Source organism: Trachypithecus francoisi, unplaced genomic scaffold (genome assembly GCF_009764315.1).
Source record: "Trachypithecus francoisi isolate TF-2019V2 unplaced genomic scaffold, Tfra_2.0 Lachesis_group15, whole genome shotgun sequence".
NCBI classification, from domain to species: domain Eukaryota; kingdom Metazoa; phylum Chordata; class Mammalia; order Primates; family Cercopithecidae; genus Trachypithecus; species Trachypithecus francoisi.
Window position 1 is genome coordinate 60,501,492 of NW_022681460.1, and position 15,426 is coordinate 60,516,917.

The window sequence follows — 15,426 nt, forward strand, 5'->3', positions numbered from 1 at the left end:
TTGTAGTATAAAAGCAGCCAGGGGCAATATGTAAACCAAGGAGTTATGGCTGTGTTCCATTCAGACTTTGTTTGCGGAAACAGGCAGCTAGCGGGATTTAGTCTGGGTGCTGTTTTTGCCAATCTGTGAGTGACATTTTTGTTACTTTTGGAGAAACTCAGCAGAACAGGTGCGCTTACTGTGTCCTCACCAGTAGGGTGAGTTACAGGATGATGGGACTGCAGGGAGGTTTGGAAGAGGACAGGTCCCAAAGGGCTTGAGATGCTATGTTGAGCTAATGGACTGGGATCTGTAAAGGACAGGATGGTTTTGCTCAGATGGAAAGATAGAGGATGAATTAAAAGGAAGAAGACAGTGCACATGGCCGCCACTTTCTAGGTTATTGCAGAAATCCGGGAAAGAGATAAGTTCAGCCATGACAGTGACCACGAGCAGAAGGGGGCATGGTGAAGGGATACTCTGCAGAGACAAATGACAGAACAGAATGCAGAGAATGCCTGTAGCTGGGATTACAGGCCACCATGCTCTGCTGTTTGTAGTTTTAGTAGAGACAGGGTTTCACTCTGTTGGCCAGGCTGGTCTCGAACTCCTGACCTCAGGTGATCCCCCCCGCCCCACCCTGGCCTCCCAAAGTGCTGGAATTACATGTGTGAGCCACTGCATCTGGCACACTCCTGGGTTTCAAAAATAGTATTATTGAACAACCTCAAATTGCTATATTTAAATCAACTCTTTATCAACTAGTCCTGAAAATTAAGGCCTAAAGACATCAACAAAACGAGTGACAGAAGAAAGGCATTTCCAAGTGATGTAATTGGGTGACTCATCTCACAAAAGGGCACTCAGAGGCCTACCAGTAGACCACCTTTCCGGCTTTTGGCGTGCCCTGACATCAGCCTTGCTCGCTCCGTTAATCCTACTGTGCTCACATAGAAGCCAAAACATGTCACGCTTCTGTTTGAAAACTGTCTTTTTGTTCTTAGCAACATGTCATGTTTGGGGAAAGTTATAATATACTGGACAGTGGTGTCAGTAAGTCGGAAAGGCTAAGGAGCTTTGATGTCAGGTCTTTGCCATTTAATGGTTTTCAAAGTATTGGGAATTCTGAGAATATTGTGGTCAGGTGTAAATGTACCACCCAAATCTTGTTTCCTTCCCTCTGGTTCAGATAATAATAAAGTGACCTACCCCTGAACCCCATCTCCTTTGCAGTGGAGGTTGATTCCCAGTAGAGAATATCTTACATGTAGTAGTTGCTTCATAAAGTTTGTTGAATTCAATTGAATTTGTGTGAGTCTATGATGATTCTCCTCGTGGAAGAACATAGTCTCCCAAAATCCTGTGGGAGCAAATTTTTGTATCACATGTCACTTTATTATTATTATTATTTTTTGGAGACAGTTTCATCCTTGGCACCTAGGCTGGAGTGCAATGGCGCGATCTCGGCTCACTGCAACCTCCGCCTCCTGGGTTCAACTGATTCTCCTGCCTCAGCCTCCCGAGTAGCTGGGAATACAGGGGCCCACCACCACGTCCAGCTTTTTTTTTTTTTTTTTGTATTTTTAGTAGAGACGGAATTTCACCATGTTGGCCAGGCTGGTCTCGAACTCCTGACCTCAAGTGCTCCACCCTCCTTGGCCTCCCAAAGTGCTGGGATTACAGACATGAACCACTGCGCCCAGCACATGTCACTTGTGGTTCTTAAAAGTCTTCAGTGAGATGAGAGTCTGCAAGCTTTAGCTAAACTGATTTCTGAATTTAATCATTAAACAAACAAACAAACAAACAAACAAAAACCAGAAAGCAAAAAGCAATCTAAAAGCACAAAACCCAACTCAAGTGAAAGTACTCAATGCAAAATGCTGGAAGAACCACTCTGGGCTCCTGTATTTGAAGAACTGTAGCTTCTGCCAACTTAAGCTTGCCAAGCTCTTGGAAGCAAAGCCACAGAGGGTATGGTCTGTGGGACACTTTCCACTAAAGTCATGATGACCGTTTACTTTTTGGGAACTAGTTCATGATCTGATTTTACTCTTTTACAGAAAATGAGAATAGCCATAGGTTTTTTTGTTGTTGTTGCTGTTGTTTTCTTTTGTTTTTGTGTGGTTTTTTTTTTTTTTTTGCATTGGGGCATTTACTTTAATTTCTTAGTCTTCAGGTATATAATCCTTTCTACACTTAGGGAAGATTAATTCATTAATAAAAATTCTTAGTACGAGGCAGGTATCTTGTCAAAGACTGATACTGAGAGGCTTGGAGTTTTATTTTGTTTATGATATTTCTCTTTGTGTAGAAATGACCTCCTTTAATCTTGAAATGTTGAGATGTGTAGCAAATATCTGTAACTGATATCACAATCAACAGTTTATCTTTAGTTGCTTATTTGTATAAGAAAATAAAAGCAGGCCAGGCATGGGGCTCATGCCTATAATCCTGGCACTTTGGGAGGTCAAGGCAGGTGGATTGCTTGAGGTCAGGAGTTTGAGACCAGCCTGGCCAACATGCTGAAACCCCGTCTAAAAATACAAAAATTAGCTGGGTATGTTGGTGGGTGCCTGTAATCCCAGCTACTTGGGAGACTGAGGCAGGAGAATTGACAAGAGTGAAACTGTCTGAAAAAAAAAAAAAAAGGAAAGAAACAAAATAAAAGCAGATGACTTTTGTGCATTGGTGTGATATTAATTTTTATGTGGAGTTCTTTGTCTTTCTTCATGTATCATGTGTTTATTTTACAAATATTTATTGAACACCAGCAATGTTCTCCACACCAGTGGAGGCAGTAGTGAACAAAACAAAGTCACTGCTTTTTTTTTTTTTTTTTTTTTTTTTGGTTTTTTGAGATGGAGTCTTGTTCTGTTGCCCAGGCTGGAGTGCAATGGCATGATCCGGCTCAGTGTAACCTCTGTCTCCCGGGTTAAAGTGATTCTTCTGCCTCAGCTTCCCGAGTAGCTGGGATTACAGGCATCCCCCACCAAGCCTGGCTAATTTTTTTTTTTTTGTATTTTTAGTAGAGACGGGGTTTCACCATGCTTGCCAGGCTGCTCTTGAACTCCCGACCTCAGGCGATCCACCCGCCTTGGACTCCCAAAGTGCTGGAATTACAGACGTGAGCCACTGTGCCCAGCCAAGGTCACTACTTTTATGGTGCTTACGTTCTGATATAAATCATAAAATTTTTGTAGGTGAAACCAATGATGATTGCAGGCCCTCACATTTGGGAACACTTTCTGGGGACGGTAATAACATGGCCACCTAAGCATTTGGGAGTTTCTGTGTCTCTTTAGCAACTTTTATTCTCTTTCAAAAAATTTATTAATTTTTTTTTTTTCCTGCCAGGTATAGCGGCTCACACTTGTAATCCTAACATTTTGGGAGGCTAAGGCAGGAGAACATCTTGAGCCCAGGAGTTCGAGACCAGCGTGGGCAACATAGGGAGACCACGTTTCTACAAAAAATATAAAATTAGTTGGGTGTGGTGGCACACATCTGTAGTCCCAGCTACGTGGGAGGCTAAGGCAGGAGTATCACTTGAGCCCAGGTGTTCAAGGCTGCAATGAGCTATGATCGTGCCACTGTCCTGCAGCCTGGGTGACAGAGTGAGACCCCGTCTCAAACAAACAAACAATTTTTTTTTTCTGTTAATAGAGATAGGGTCTTGCTATATTGTCCAGGCTGGTCTCAAACTTCTGGCTCAGGCAGTCCTTTTGCCTTGGCCTCCCAAAATGCTAGGATTATAGGAGTAAGCCAGCATGCCCAGCCAGCAACTTTTATTCTGAACATTTAGAAAACTGAGGACTTGAATAAATCACATTTTAAAATTTAACCAAGTGTACAGAGTATTTACTATGTGTTCTATGGTGTTTTAAGCTCTTTGTAAACATTAACATTAAATTTTCATTACAGTTCTCTGTAGTGGGTAGTATTAGTATTCTCATTTTACAAATGAGACAGCTGAGTAACTTGCCCCAGGTTATCCAGTCAGTGAGAAGGGAGACTGGTATTGGATTGTGGGCTCTTATCCGTGTGTGTGTGTTTGTGTGTGCACATGTGTGTGTGTGTGTGTTTGTGTTTTCATCTTGCATTTGGGATTTGCTTGAAGGTTTAGGATTATATACAGCCAGATTTCGTGACAATAGAGTAGGCCTGGGACCTGTGGCTCCCTTTCTGTGAGAATTTCTTCTCCTTTTCCTTCACATTTAATTGCATGTTTAATTTGTATAAATGGAATGTGTTTAATCTAATTTTACTGAATTATGTGTTTCTCTTGGTCCTGCTAGACTTTCTGTAAATTGCTTGAAGCAAGAAACTGGCAGATAGATCCATCTGACAAATAAGTAAAAGAGTATGGTTTATTGCAAATTCTAAGACTATTAGATCAGTTTACTAGAAATTGAGGCTTTTCCCTCCTTTGTGGGACTGCGTAATAGTTTAATTTAGCTGTTTATAAATGTTTAATTGTATTCTAAACAATAGGACTGCCGAACAATAGGTCATAATGTATTGGAATAATAAAACTCTGGGAGGCAACACTATTTAAAACCTAGCATATTCAATATATGTGTGCCTTGAGGACAAAGTCTTGAGGCTACAATAGATTCTATTCTTATAGGGGTAGTAACGTGATGTTTCTGCTTGATAATTCTGCATCTCAGGGAACTTGTCATTATTTGAGGTTACAATGCTTATATTCTCTCATAATCCTCAAGGAGATTCTGGTTAGTTTCTCAGAGAAATGCTCTGTATTCTTCAATTCTCAATGTCTAATCACTTGTAGCCTGCACACTGTCTAGAACCCTCACCATTCCTTCCATCTCAACCTTTTCAGTGTTCCAAACATTTCCTTACTATTCTAAAGCTACTTCTGAAATCCTACTTCTTCCGTGAATTTTTCAGTTCATTAACAGAGAAATGATCTGGCCTCATCTTTATTTCTCCTTAGCATTCAGGAATGAAGCTTAAGGAACATCCAGTATACTTTTTCACTTTAGTTTTAATGGACTGATTTATTCTGTATATGAAAACGAATGTGAATCTGTCAGTGTTATGCTTTGTATTATGAGCAGTGAGCTTGTTTAGCACAGTAAACATCACCTGTTCCATTGGTCACTGGACCTTGTTTAAGAGATCACGTGTGGATTAATATGAAAGAAAACGTTATTACATTTATACTGGGTTGCTTGGACTGCCATAACAAAGCTCCATAGACTGGGAGGCTGGAACAACAGAAATTTGTCTCATCACCATTCTGGAGGCTGGAAGTCTGAGATCGAGGTGTCAGCAGGGTAGGTTTCTTCTGAGGCCTCTCTCCTTGGTTTATGATGCCCGTCTTTTCTGTGTCTTCACGTATCTTTCTTCTGTGTGTGTCTGTGTTGTAATCTCCTCTTCCAATAAGGACACGAGTCATATGGATGGAGCCCACCTTAACGATGTCATTTGAGCTTAATTCCTTCTTTAAGGATTCTCTCTCCAAATGCATTCCAGGGTACTGAGGGTTAGGACTGTAACATACGAATTTTGTGGGGACACAGTTTAGCCATAACAGGCTTTAAATATATAACATAGTTGTCCTAAACTTGTATGACAAGCTAAAACAAAAAAATTCTTTTTAAAGCTTAAAAGTAGGCTAGGGAAGACAGCATCCCGAGAGAGAGGAGAAGATCATGATCAGGCTTAGAACTGGCTAAGTGATTCTGGGTAAACTTCACAGTAATTTCTGTTTTGTCTGTGTTTTCTCAATTTTTTGTACTCATTGGGATCTGAAGTGCCTTTGAAGTGACTCTAAGATTCTGTAATTCTATTTAAATAACTGTCTTGGGGTTAGACTTTACTGCTGATTTAAGAAGTTGTTGGAGAAGAATTTTTATAATCCTGGGTTATAATCTCATGTTTGCGAGAAAATGCAGAAGAACGAGGCTGTGTCCAACAGACCCTAACTTGCATTTGACCTCTTTTCTTCTGCATCAGCCCTTTTCTTGGCATCTGACCAGCTATATGACTGTGGACAGGTTATGTATCCTCCGTGGGCCTTAATTCTTTCATCCACAATATGGGAACAAAATAGTTAGGAGGCTGTCCTTCAATCTTGTCCCTTGTTATGGTCGCCTGCTACAGATAGATGCTGCCCCCGCTGCAGACGATTGATTCTGAGTGTCCTGGTGCTGAGGTTGCATTTGCAGCCCAGGTAGGGTGTCGGTCTCAACACCTGCTGACTTGCCTGGCCTCCTCTGCCTGCCTGACTCACATGCCACGAAGACCACCTGTAGCTCAAGGCTGTCAGAGCGGGCTGAGTTTATATCAATATTCCCAACCTCGCTTGCTGTCTAGCCCGACAGATGTCATTTCAGGGAGGATGAGTTGGGTTCCAAATGGTTACCATAGATTTTTTTTTATTACTTCCTCTTCCTATATTTAATAGCCCCAAATGGTTATCAGAAAACTACTCTTCTTCCTATATCTTATTAGGAGGAAAATGGTGAACATTTGTAGGGCAGAGATGTAGTTTAGCCTCACACATCAGATTTTAATATCCATAGACTTTAGTATTACAAAAAGTAAGTGCTAGCTCAGAGAGATACCCACATGACACAGGTTTTGTGAGGGTTAAATGAAATAAATGTGTGCGTGTATGTGCGCGTGTGTGCATGTATGGGCATGTGTGTGTGTGCACGTGTGTGCATGTGCGTGCGTTTGGTGGGGAGGGGGCAGCAGTATGCCTTCCTATATACTTTTCCAGTTAAATTGAGTGTTCATTCTTTGTGTTGGGATTGAGTTTATATAACTCAGGTCTTTTAAAACACCAAGGTGACTTTTATTATTAGGCTTGAATAGATCAATTGATTCAGGGTAAAATGTTATTCCAGTAAAACTACTAAAACAAGTTCTCTGTACAGGAATAATAATTCTCAAGTTCTGTTTGGCTTACTCATTTTAGTCATTATATACAAGCATTAAAATATGGCACTTTTGGCCACAGCGTTTGACCTGGAAAAATTGCCATAAGCGAACCCATTTACCATGCCTTTTTATATGGTACCACTGTTGGTACCCGTCTCCTTTAGGGTCTTTTTCAGTTGCGAGGGACAGAGATTCGACACAAACAAGCTTAATCTAAAAAGAAGACTTATTTAAACTTAAGTGAAATATTCTAGGGCTAGAAGTATCTTTATTAAGCAAAGTTATATCCAGGGGTATATAGGATATTATTGGGGCATTTTCTCTCTCTCTTTCTCAAATGGATTTATTCTCAGAAAACTGATGAGAAAAATGACTGCCAGCATTGCCAAGGTTTATCTTTTGACGTCTGACTGGAAAATAAAAAAGAGCTTCTCAGTTCTTGTGGCCATATATCAAATATCAAGGAAGATTTTGATTGGTTCTGCTTGAGTCACACGTCCATCCCTAAACCTATGACTGGCTGGTGTATAGAGCCCTATGGGAGACCTGGCCATGTGCCACCCACTGTGGCAAGGCGTCTTGAGTGGAAGCTCCCTGGGATTACATGGGATGGGTGGGATGATGTCCCAAAAGAAGGGTTGCTTAGCAAACAGACAACATGTCTGGTCTAGGTAATTAGAGTTTTAAGTCAGCAGAGGTTTGACGTTTATTCCTTTAGTTTACAGGGAATGAAAAGGTAACTATCATAAAAGTCTGCTGGATCACTTGAGAATGTTAAGCTGCACTTGAAAACCTGTTTGAGATGTCATGCAAAAGTGCCCATTAGGTGGAATAGGCCTCACATGGATAATCAGATAGTAGCATCACAATTGGTGATTGCTGAGATTGATGTGACATGCGGGCAGTTTGGTGGGGGTAAAGGAACAGAATGACAATAATGGGGACTTCTGGTTGTTTTCGGCAGGGTTGGATGACTGCCTGCAACAATATGTCCACAAGTTTGAACGGGAGAAGATCAATGGCGAGCAGCTGCTGCAGATTTCCCATCAGGATCTGGAGGAGCTGGGGGTCACACGGATCGGACACCAGGAGCTTGTGTTGGAGGCTGTGGACCTTCTCTGTGCACTGGTTAGTTCAGGAGAAGGTGATCTGTACCGTGATGACATTCTTTAGAGCCTTGTTCTCTTAAGCTCTTATTGTTTGTGCTTTAGCATATCACTGTTTTCTTAATGCTCCATTGAAATAAAACATGAGCCGAAGATACTATAGGAAGGGGAAAAAATGAATTATTTTCTACATTAAGGGTTGGCAAACTATGGCCTCTGAGTTAAATCTGGCCCACTATCTATTTTTGTAAATAAAGCTTTATTGGAACACAGCCATGTCCATTCACTTATGTGTTTGTGGCTGCTTTCTTGCTACAGTGAGAATTGAGTAGTTGTACCAGAATCACATGGTTCCCCCAAAGCCTAAAATATTTATTAACTTTTCCTTTACAGAAAGAGTTTGTCTTTTTCAGAAAATCTCTGTATTAGTCTAAGTTAGTCTAGTTTTCTTTTATAAGGAAAAAACGTTGGAAATAGTCCTGAATGAAAATGTCACCTTCTGGTCAGGCGCAATGGCTCATGCCTATAATCCCAGCACTCTGGGAGGCCGAGGCGGGTGGATTGCTTGAGTCCGGAAGTTTGAGACTAGCCTGGGCAACGTAGCAAAACCCTGTCTCTATTAGAAATACAAAAAAGTTAGCCGGGTGTGGCTAGCACGCACCTATAGTCCCAGATATTCAGGAGGCTGAATTCAGAAAATCATGTGAGCCTGGGAGGTGGAGGCTGCCGTGAGCAGAGATCGCACCACTGCACTCCAGCCTGGGCGACAGAGTGAGACCCTGTCTCAAAAAAGAAAAGAAAATGTCATCTTCTAAATTGAAGTGAGAAATAGGTTCTGATTTTCATGTCTGGTTTTGTTACTATAAAAAGCGGTTGAGTTTCACAGATATTTGTGATGTTTAAATAACTGATATTTGCACTTGACATGACCTATGAAATGGGAAAAAAACGTGGTCTTCATTACATTTTGTAGATGATGGATTTTGGCTTTAACACGAATGAGTAAAATCCTGCTGGGTCCTGACACTAGAATCACATGGGTAGCTTTGTTAGGTGTGGGCCAAAAACACCTGTAAAGACATTTTGTTTATAAATTGGTTAGTGTGGGTGGGATTCAAGTCTGCCTGCCCCGGTGCCAGGCTAAAGATGCAGTTTACTTAACTGTCAGGATTTGGACAAACTCGACAGCATTCAGGCTGGGTTAGTAATGCCCTGAACCCCAGCCAGGGGTATATACAATTACATCACTGAGAATGGTGGGAAAGAATGTGCTGCTGATGATTTTGCCATCGCTGGTCTGCGTACTGTTGATTATATAACACTTGCTGCATTGTGTGTATTCTTCTTCTTAAAATGGACAGAGCCTTGTCTTCTGCTCTGAGATGCCCTGCTCTTGTTTAGGAAAGTAATGGGGAAATTATTTGTAGTTGATAAATGAGCTGCCGCCTGGGAGACGCTACAGCCAAGTAGTCTGAGCACGGGTCTGGGAAGCAGGAATTTGCATTCTAATCCCAGCTCTGCTACATGCTACTCCCTCTGTGACCTCCGGGGAAATGGTGGTGTCTGTTTTTCCCATCTATACAGTAACGCTCACCTTAGATGTGGCTGTGCACTATTGTGTAAGTGCTTTGCACTGCCCAGACGTCTAAGCATCCTGTTTATTACTGAAACTGTATTTTTTTTTTTTTGTACAAACATGTTTGAGTTTACTTTTATTATACTTTCTGGGAACATGACTTTTCCGTCTTTTCTGCTTGATGTTTTGCAAATTGTCTCTTTCACTTTGCAGTAATACTTGGAGGACAGGTAAATTTACTTGCAAATCCAAAGTAAGAGAGGCAGGGCGGAAGGGTCAGCTAGAGATGCATCATGTACGTCGGGTGGGATGACAAACATAACAGCTGCCCCTGGGCATTCTCTTTGCCTTTTCCTCTTGTCTACCTCTTAGAGCATTAGACTAAAATGAACAAAGCTGGACAAATGCCAGAACCTAAAGCTGTGTTTTATCTCCTACAATTTCCTTCTAATTTCCTTTGCAGACCAAGCTTTAACCTCAGACTCATTCTGGACCTGCTCTGTGCCAGTGACTGCATTGGACAGGGGGGTCACGTAGGGGTTCACAAAAGTGTGCGGATTATTTTAGTGAGTTTTACTAAAATGTCTTTAGTCTTGATATAATCTCCTTTTTGAATATTATTATAATTCATATACTAATTATACTATCTTTTTAATCCATTTGTAGCATATAGATCTTTGGATATATAAATTGGTGCTGCTTTGAACAGACCATCTCCAGGGCAGTTGATGTGTAAATGCAGTCGGCCTTGGTGTTATAAAAGAGGTTTCTATGTAAACTTAGTTTAGTGGATGTTGATTTTATGATAGACAGGAAATGAATAGAATTAAAGGTAAGGAAGGGGGAGGGGAGAAACATAACCACTGGAAAGTATCAATGCAAAGAGAGGGGCAGATAGATGGACAGGAACCTAAAATAGGAAACAGCTGTTAATGAAGATTCCAAAACTGGTGAGCAGTGGCTCACAAATTAGCTGGTTGTGGATAGAGAGCAATGAGAGAAACCGCCCTTCGTGAATATTGACTTTGACTGGCAGTCGTGGCTTAGGAGAGTGATTTGTATTGTACGATGAGACCAGGACCACTTTCTAGGATTGAATTAGAATCTGTATCCAGTTTTTCTTCCTCTCTCTGGGTAGAGGGTACCTGAGACCGATTATAGAGCTGCTCTTTTCAGTAGGATAGCTGTTACCCAATGTGACTGTCTAAAGGAAAATCAACTAAAATAAAATAAAATTCAGTTCCTCGGTTGTACTAGCAACATTCCAAGTGCTCAGAAGCTCCATGTGGCTAGTGGCTATGATATTGGACAGCACAGAAAAAGAACATTTTCATCTTTGCATAGAGTTCTGTTGGCCAGTACTGGTTGAGAGGGTGTGATTGAGAATAACCAGTAAGCATAACCAATGAGGGTAAGTGTGACTGTGGCCAGGCATGGTGGCTCACGCCTGTAATCCCAGCACTTTGGGAGGCCGAGGCGGGTGGATCACAAGGTCAGGAGATCGAGACCATCCTGGCTAACACAGTGTGAAACCCTGTCTCTACTAAAAATGCAGAAAATTAGCTGGGCATGGTGGCAGGCACCTGTAGTCCCAGCTACTTGGGAGGCCGAGGCAGGAGAATGGTGTGATGGTGTGAACCCAGGAGGTGGAGGTTGCTGAGATCACACCACTGTACTCCAGTCTGGGTGACACAGCGAGACTCCATCTCAAAAAAAAAAAAAAAAGGGGGGGGTAAGTATGACTGTAACCTATGTTCTTTGCCAAGTCAGTGAGGCCCAGTTTACTGAACACCAAGGCATGGGCAGCTGTGTTTTGAAGGTTGAAGGAGGTTGAGAAGTGAACAGTTGGAACTGATACATGTGTTAAGTGATGCTACCTAGACCTGGGGTTAAATGAAGTACCTGTAATGAATCTATGGGCCTAGAGTGCATTTGCACACTGGTATACCTGTGAGATTATTCGTTGCTTATTGTTTACCCATGGCAAATCATTTAAACATGTTATCTTTTTTATGAGAAGAAATGCAGGAACAGGAATTTTTGCTGGCAAATTATATTTAACTTGATCTTGCTTATGAGCTTATTTAAAAATGCCTTAGGAAGACTGTGAACTATATTTCTTAGGCTATCTCTTAATTGACCCAAGTCAATAAGATGACTTTGATTTTGTGTCTCTGGCACACCTTAATCACACGTGTTAGATCACAAATAGAGCTAATAGGAATGGAGAAGATGGTAGAGAAGAAGTTGTATAAGGTTTTTCCTTAGCTAAATGTGTATAATTTTAAGACTCTTTTTGCTTTCCTTTTCTCCCATTTAGTGTATGATTTCTCTAGCCAGATCAGGAAAGGATCCCTGATGGGGTGAACCCTAGGAACTGAGATCTCAGTGGAAGGGTTTTAGTATGTGAATAGATTTTCAGAAACTCACTTTGTATCTTAATCTGTATCTTTTTGATGCCTTATCTCGAAGCAGTTTCTGAAGGAGACAGGTTTTGGGGAAAAGACTGGTGAAAATAATTTATCTGGTCTGAGAAATTATTTATTTTTGGTCTTTCTTTGTGGGGCACTTAAGTCAATAATCCTTTCCTGATTATGCTTCTACAGTAGAGGTTCTTTTGAGCTAATATAATCAGTTTCTTGTTCTCTCTTTACTGTGGAATGGGGTCGAAGGGAAGGAACTTTCCTTTCCTCTTTTCCTCCTTCCTTCTTTTAAAAATTCTATTCTAGCTATATTTATTCATCTTTCTAGGTCCATTATTTGTTTTGGGGAAGAAAAAAGAGCAAACTGAGTGGACAATGATGAGAACAGTCACAAGAAGCCACTCTACCCCTTTAGTTCAGTATTAAAAGTGGTACGTTTTTAGAAGATTGAGGTTTAAAGTTTCTTGCAACAATAAAATGCACTTAATCCTCTTTGAGTTCAACAAGTAAACATTATGTATATGGTCATAAAAGTTCCAAGTAATTTATGGTGACATTGGTTATTGAAAACTGACTTTCCTGCTTTTAGTTCGAGACGCTTCATGTAAGTTGGCAGGCTGAGTAACTGACTGAATGAGGGGGTCTTTCTCTTTCATCATAGTTACAAGTCCTTCAAAACAAGCTCTGTCTTGTGGCCTCTTTATCCATTCAAGTGAGTCTTTGATTCTTTGAATTTAAAAAGCTATGATGCAGATCCATCTTATTTTTGTCTCTCTATTGGAGGACAAGATTATATTTTAGTCTCTAGAAAATAACATAAAAAATGAATATCACATTTATATAGAAAAATACTGCCAATATAGAATATTCATTTATATTTTGAAATTCAGTGTTTTTCAAAAGCTTGGAAGAGAAAATTTTCAGCTAATTTTTGCTTCTTTCAAAATTTCTAATTTTTTAAATATTATTTTTTATTTTACTAGGAGGTAACATAAATTTAAACTTCAAGTAAAATCTATTTAAAATCAGAATTGTTTTGTTAAAGTCAAAGCCTTTTATTGTTGTTTTTAACTTACCATTGTTCATCTTGCAAAAAAAAAAAAAAGTTTCTTACATACTTCCGAGTATATGCTTTTATGTATCTTGATTTTGACACGTGACTTGCCTCTCTCTGGCCCACATGGCCAAAACCAGCTGAAAGAATTTTCTCCACAGCCGGGTGCAGTGGTTCATGCCTGTAATCCCAGCACTTTGGAAGGCTGCGGCAGGCGAATTATAAGGTCAGGAGATGGAGACCATCCTGGCCAACATGGTGAAACCCCGTCTCTACTAAAATATTCAAAGATTAACTGAGCATGGTGGCACTTGCCTGTAATCCCAGCTACTTGGGAGGCTGAGGCAGGTGAATGGCTTGAACCAGGGAGTCAGAGGTTGCAGTGAGTCGAGATCATGCCACTGCACTCCAGCCTGGTGACAGAGTGAAACTCCGTCTCAAAATAAATAAATAAATAAAGTAAAGTTTCTCCACTTCAGAGTGGATGTGTAGAATTTTGAGAAGCAGAATAGCTATTCAGCTTGTGCTGGATCCAGGATCACTGGACAGTTTTCCTTATCCTTGTCTAATGTCCATCTTGTCATCTGTCTTATCCCGTGGCCCTTTTTTGGGCAGGTTGTGTGGAAGGTGACATACACAGCAGAGAGAGTAATCAAAAGCTTGTGCCCTAGATGCAGATTGCCTTGGTCAGAAGCCCAGCACTACCGCTGATTAGCTTTGTAACTTTGGAGAATTTATTTACTGTTTTCATGCCTCAGTTTCCTTAGTGGTAAATTAGAGATAAAAACATTTCTACCTTCTTGGGCTGTTTTCCTGAGATAATACACGTCAAACACTGAGTCCAGTTCCTGGCGTAAAGTATTCAAGAATGTTAAGTATTCTGTTAGTCTCACTTTTTAAATGGTACCAGATTCTTGCCTTGGGATGCTATTGAGACGGCATAATCTATCTCAAGAAATATCGTTATGTTTTTTAAAAAAATGATAAAACAATTTAGGACATACAGAGGCAACTAAATACAGAAATTTGTACCCCCACCTCTAATGTTGCAGACTTACGTGTTGTTTCCCAGGATTGGCTCTTTTCTCTGAAAGGGAATCTAGGACAGTATTAGCTCATGAAACTGATTTTTTTGAAGCACCCACGTAAGCTGAACATTGTTCAAAAAGAACACAGGTTAGAAGCACAAGAGCAAGAAATTAATTTTATGATTGATTGAGACAGGGTCTCTCTCTGTCACCCAGGCTGGAGTACAGTGGCACGATCATAGCTCACTGCAGCCTCAACCTCCTGGGCTCAAGCGATCCTCCTACCTCTTGAGTAGCTGGGAGTACAGACAGGAGCCACATCTTCAAGCTCAGGAGATCATGCTTAGTGAATTCGTGTTTAATTAGTGCTGCTGTGTTTTTTTGTTTTTTGTTTTTTGTTTTTTTTGTGTGTGTGTGTGAGTGTCTTGCCTAGTGGAAATCCATGCATTCCATGACTATATGATTGTCCGCTGTGCTGGAAATACCGTAGCGGGCATACTCACAGAGCCCTGCTTCTGTAGTCCTCACATCCCAGTGGAAGAAGAAGGCCGCAAACTCGGTGCTTCAGATGGGGCAGAAGTGGGTGATGGGCTAGAGAGTGAATCGTAGGGGCGATTCTGCCACCAGGGGACACAGGGCGATGTTGGGAGACATTTTTGGTTGTTACACCGGGGGAGGAGGCGCTACTGCCATCTGATGGGTAGAGAGCAGGGATGCTGATAAACATCCTGTAATACATGGGGACCCCCTGCCCCACAAGCATTATCTGGCCCCAAATGTCAGTAGGACTGAGGCTGAGAAACCTTGTTCTAGATTAAGTAAGTGATCAGGGAAGCCTTGCAGGGGAGGGGACATTTGGGCCAGCACCTGAGTGATAGCAATGAGCTGTTGGCTGGGCTCGGTGGCTCACGCCTGTGACCCCAGTACTTTGGGAGGCTGAGGCCGGCAGATTGCCTGAGCTCACAAGTTCAAGACTAGCCTGGGCAACACGGTGAAATCCCGTCTCTACTAAAAATACAAAAATTAGCCCAGTGTGGTGTTGCGCCTGTAATCCCAGCTATTCAGGAGGCTGAGGCAGGAGAATCTCTTGAACCCATAAACCCGGGAGGAAGAAGTTGCAGTGAGCTGAGATGGCGCCACTGCACTCCAGCCTGGGTGACACAGTGAGACTCCATCTCAAACAATAAAATAAAAATGAAAAAAGAATGAGCTGTCCACGACAAGATTTGTAGGAGGAGCATTTGGGGAAGAAGAACTATCAAGAACAAAGTCCCTGAGGCCCGAGTGGCTGTGGAAGGAGCGAAGAGAAGGCTGGTATGGCTGGGATGAGTGAAGTGGGCTGGGG

The 15,426-nt window shown here is 41.4% G+C and overlaps 1 protein-coding gene across 2 annotated transcripts in view; it reads left to right on the forward strand.

Annotated features, from left to right (window-relative positions):
* Positions 1-15,426, forward strand: part of CNKSR3 (CNKSR family member 3) — a 101,896-nt gene that overhangs the window by 52,299 nt on the left and 34,171 nt on the right. For both annotated transcript variants that reach the window (XM_033234986.1, XM_033234987.1), the window contains exon 2: positions 7,859-8,022. In XM_033234986.1, the coding sequence (XP_033090877.1) occupies positions 7,859-8,022 (164 nt within the window). The remainder of the gene's footprint in view (positions 1-7,858; positions 8,023-15,426) is intronic.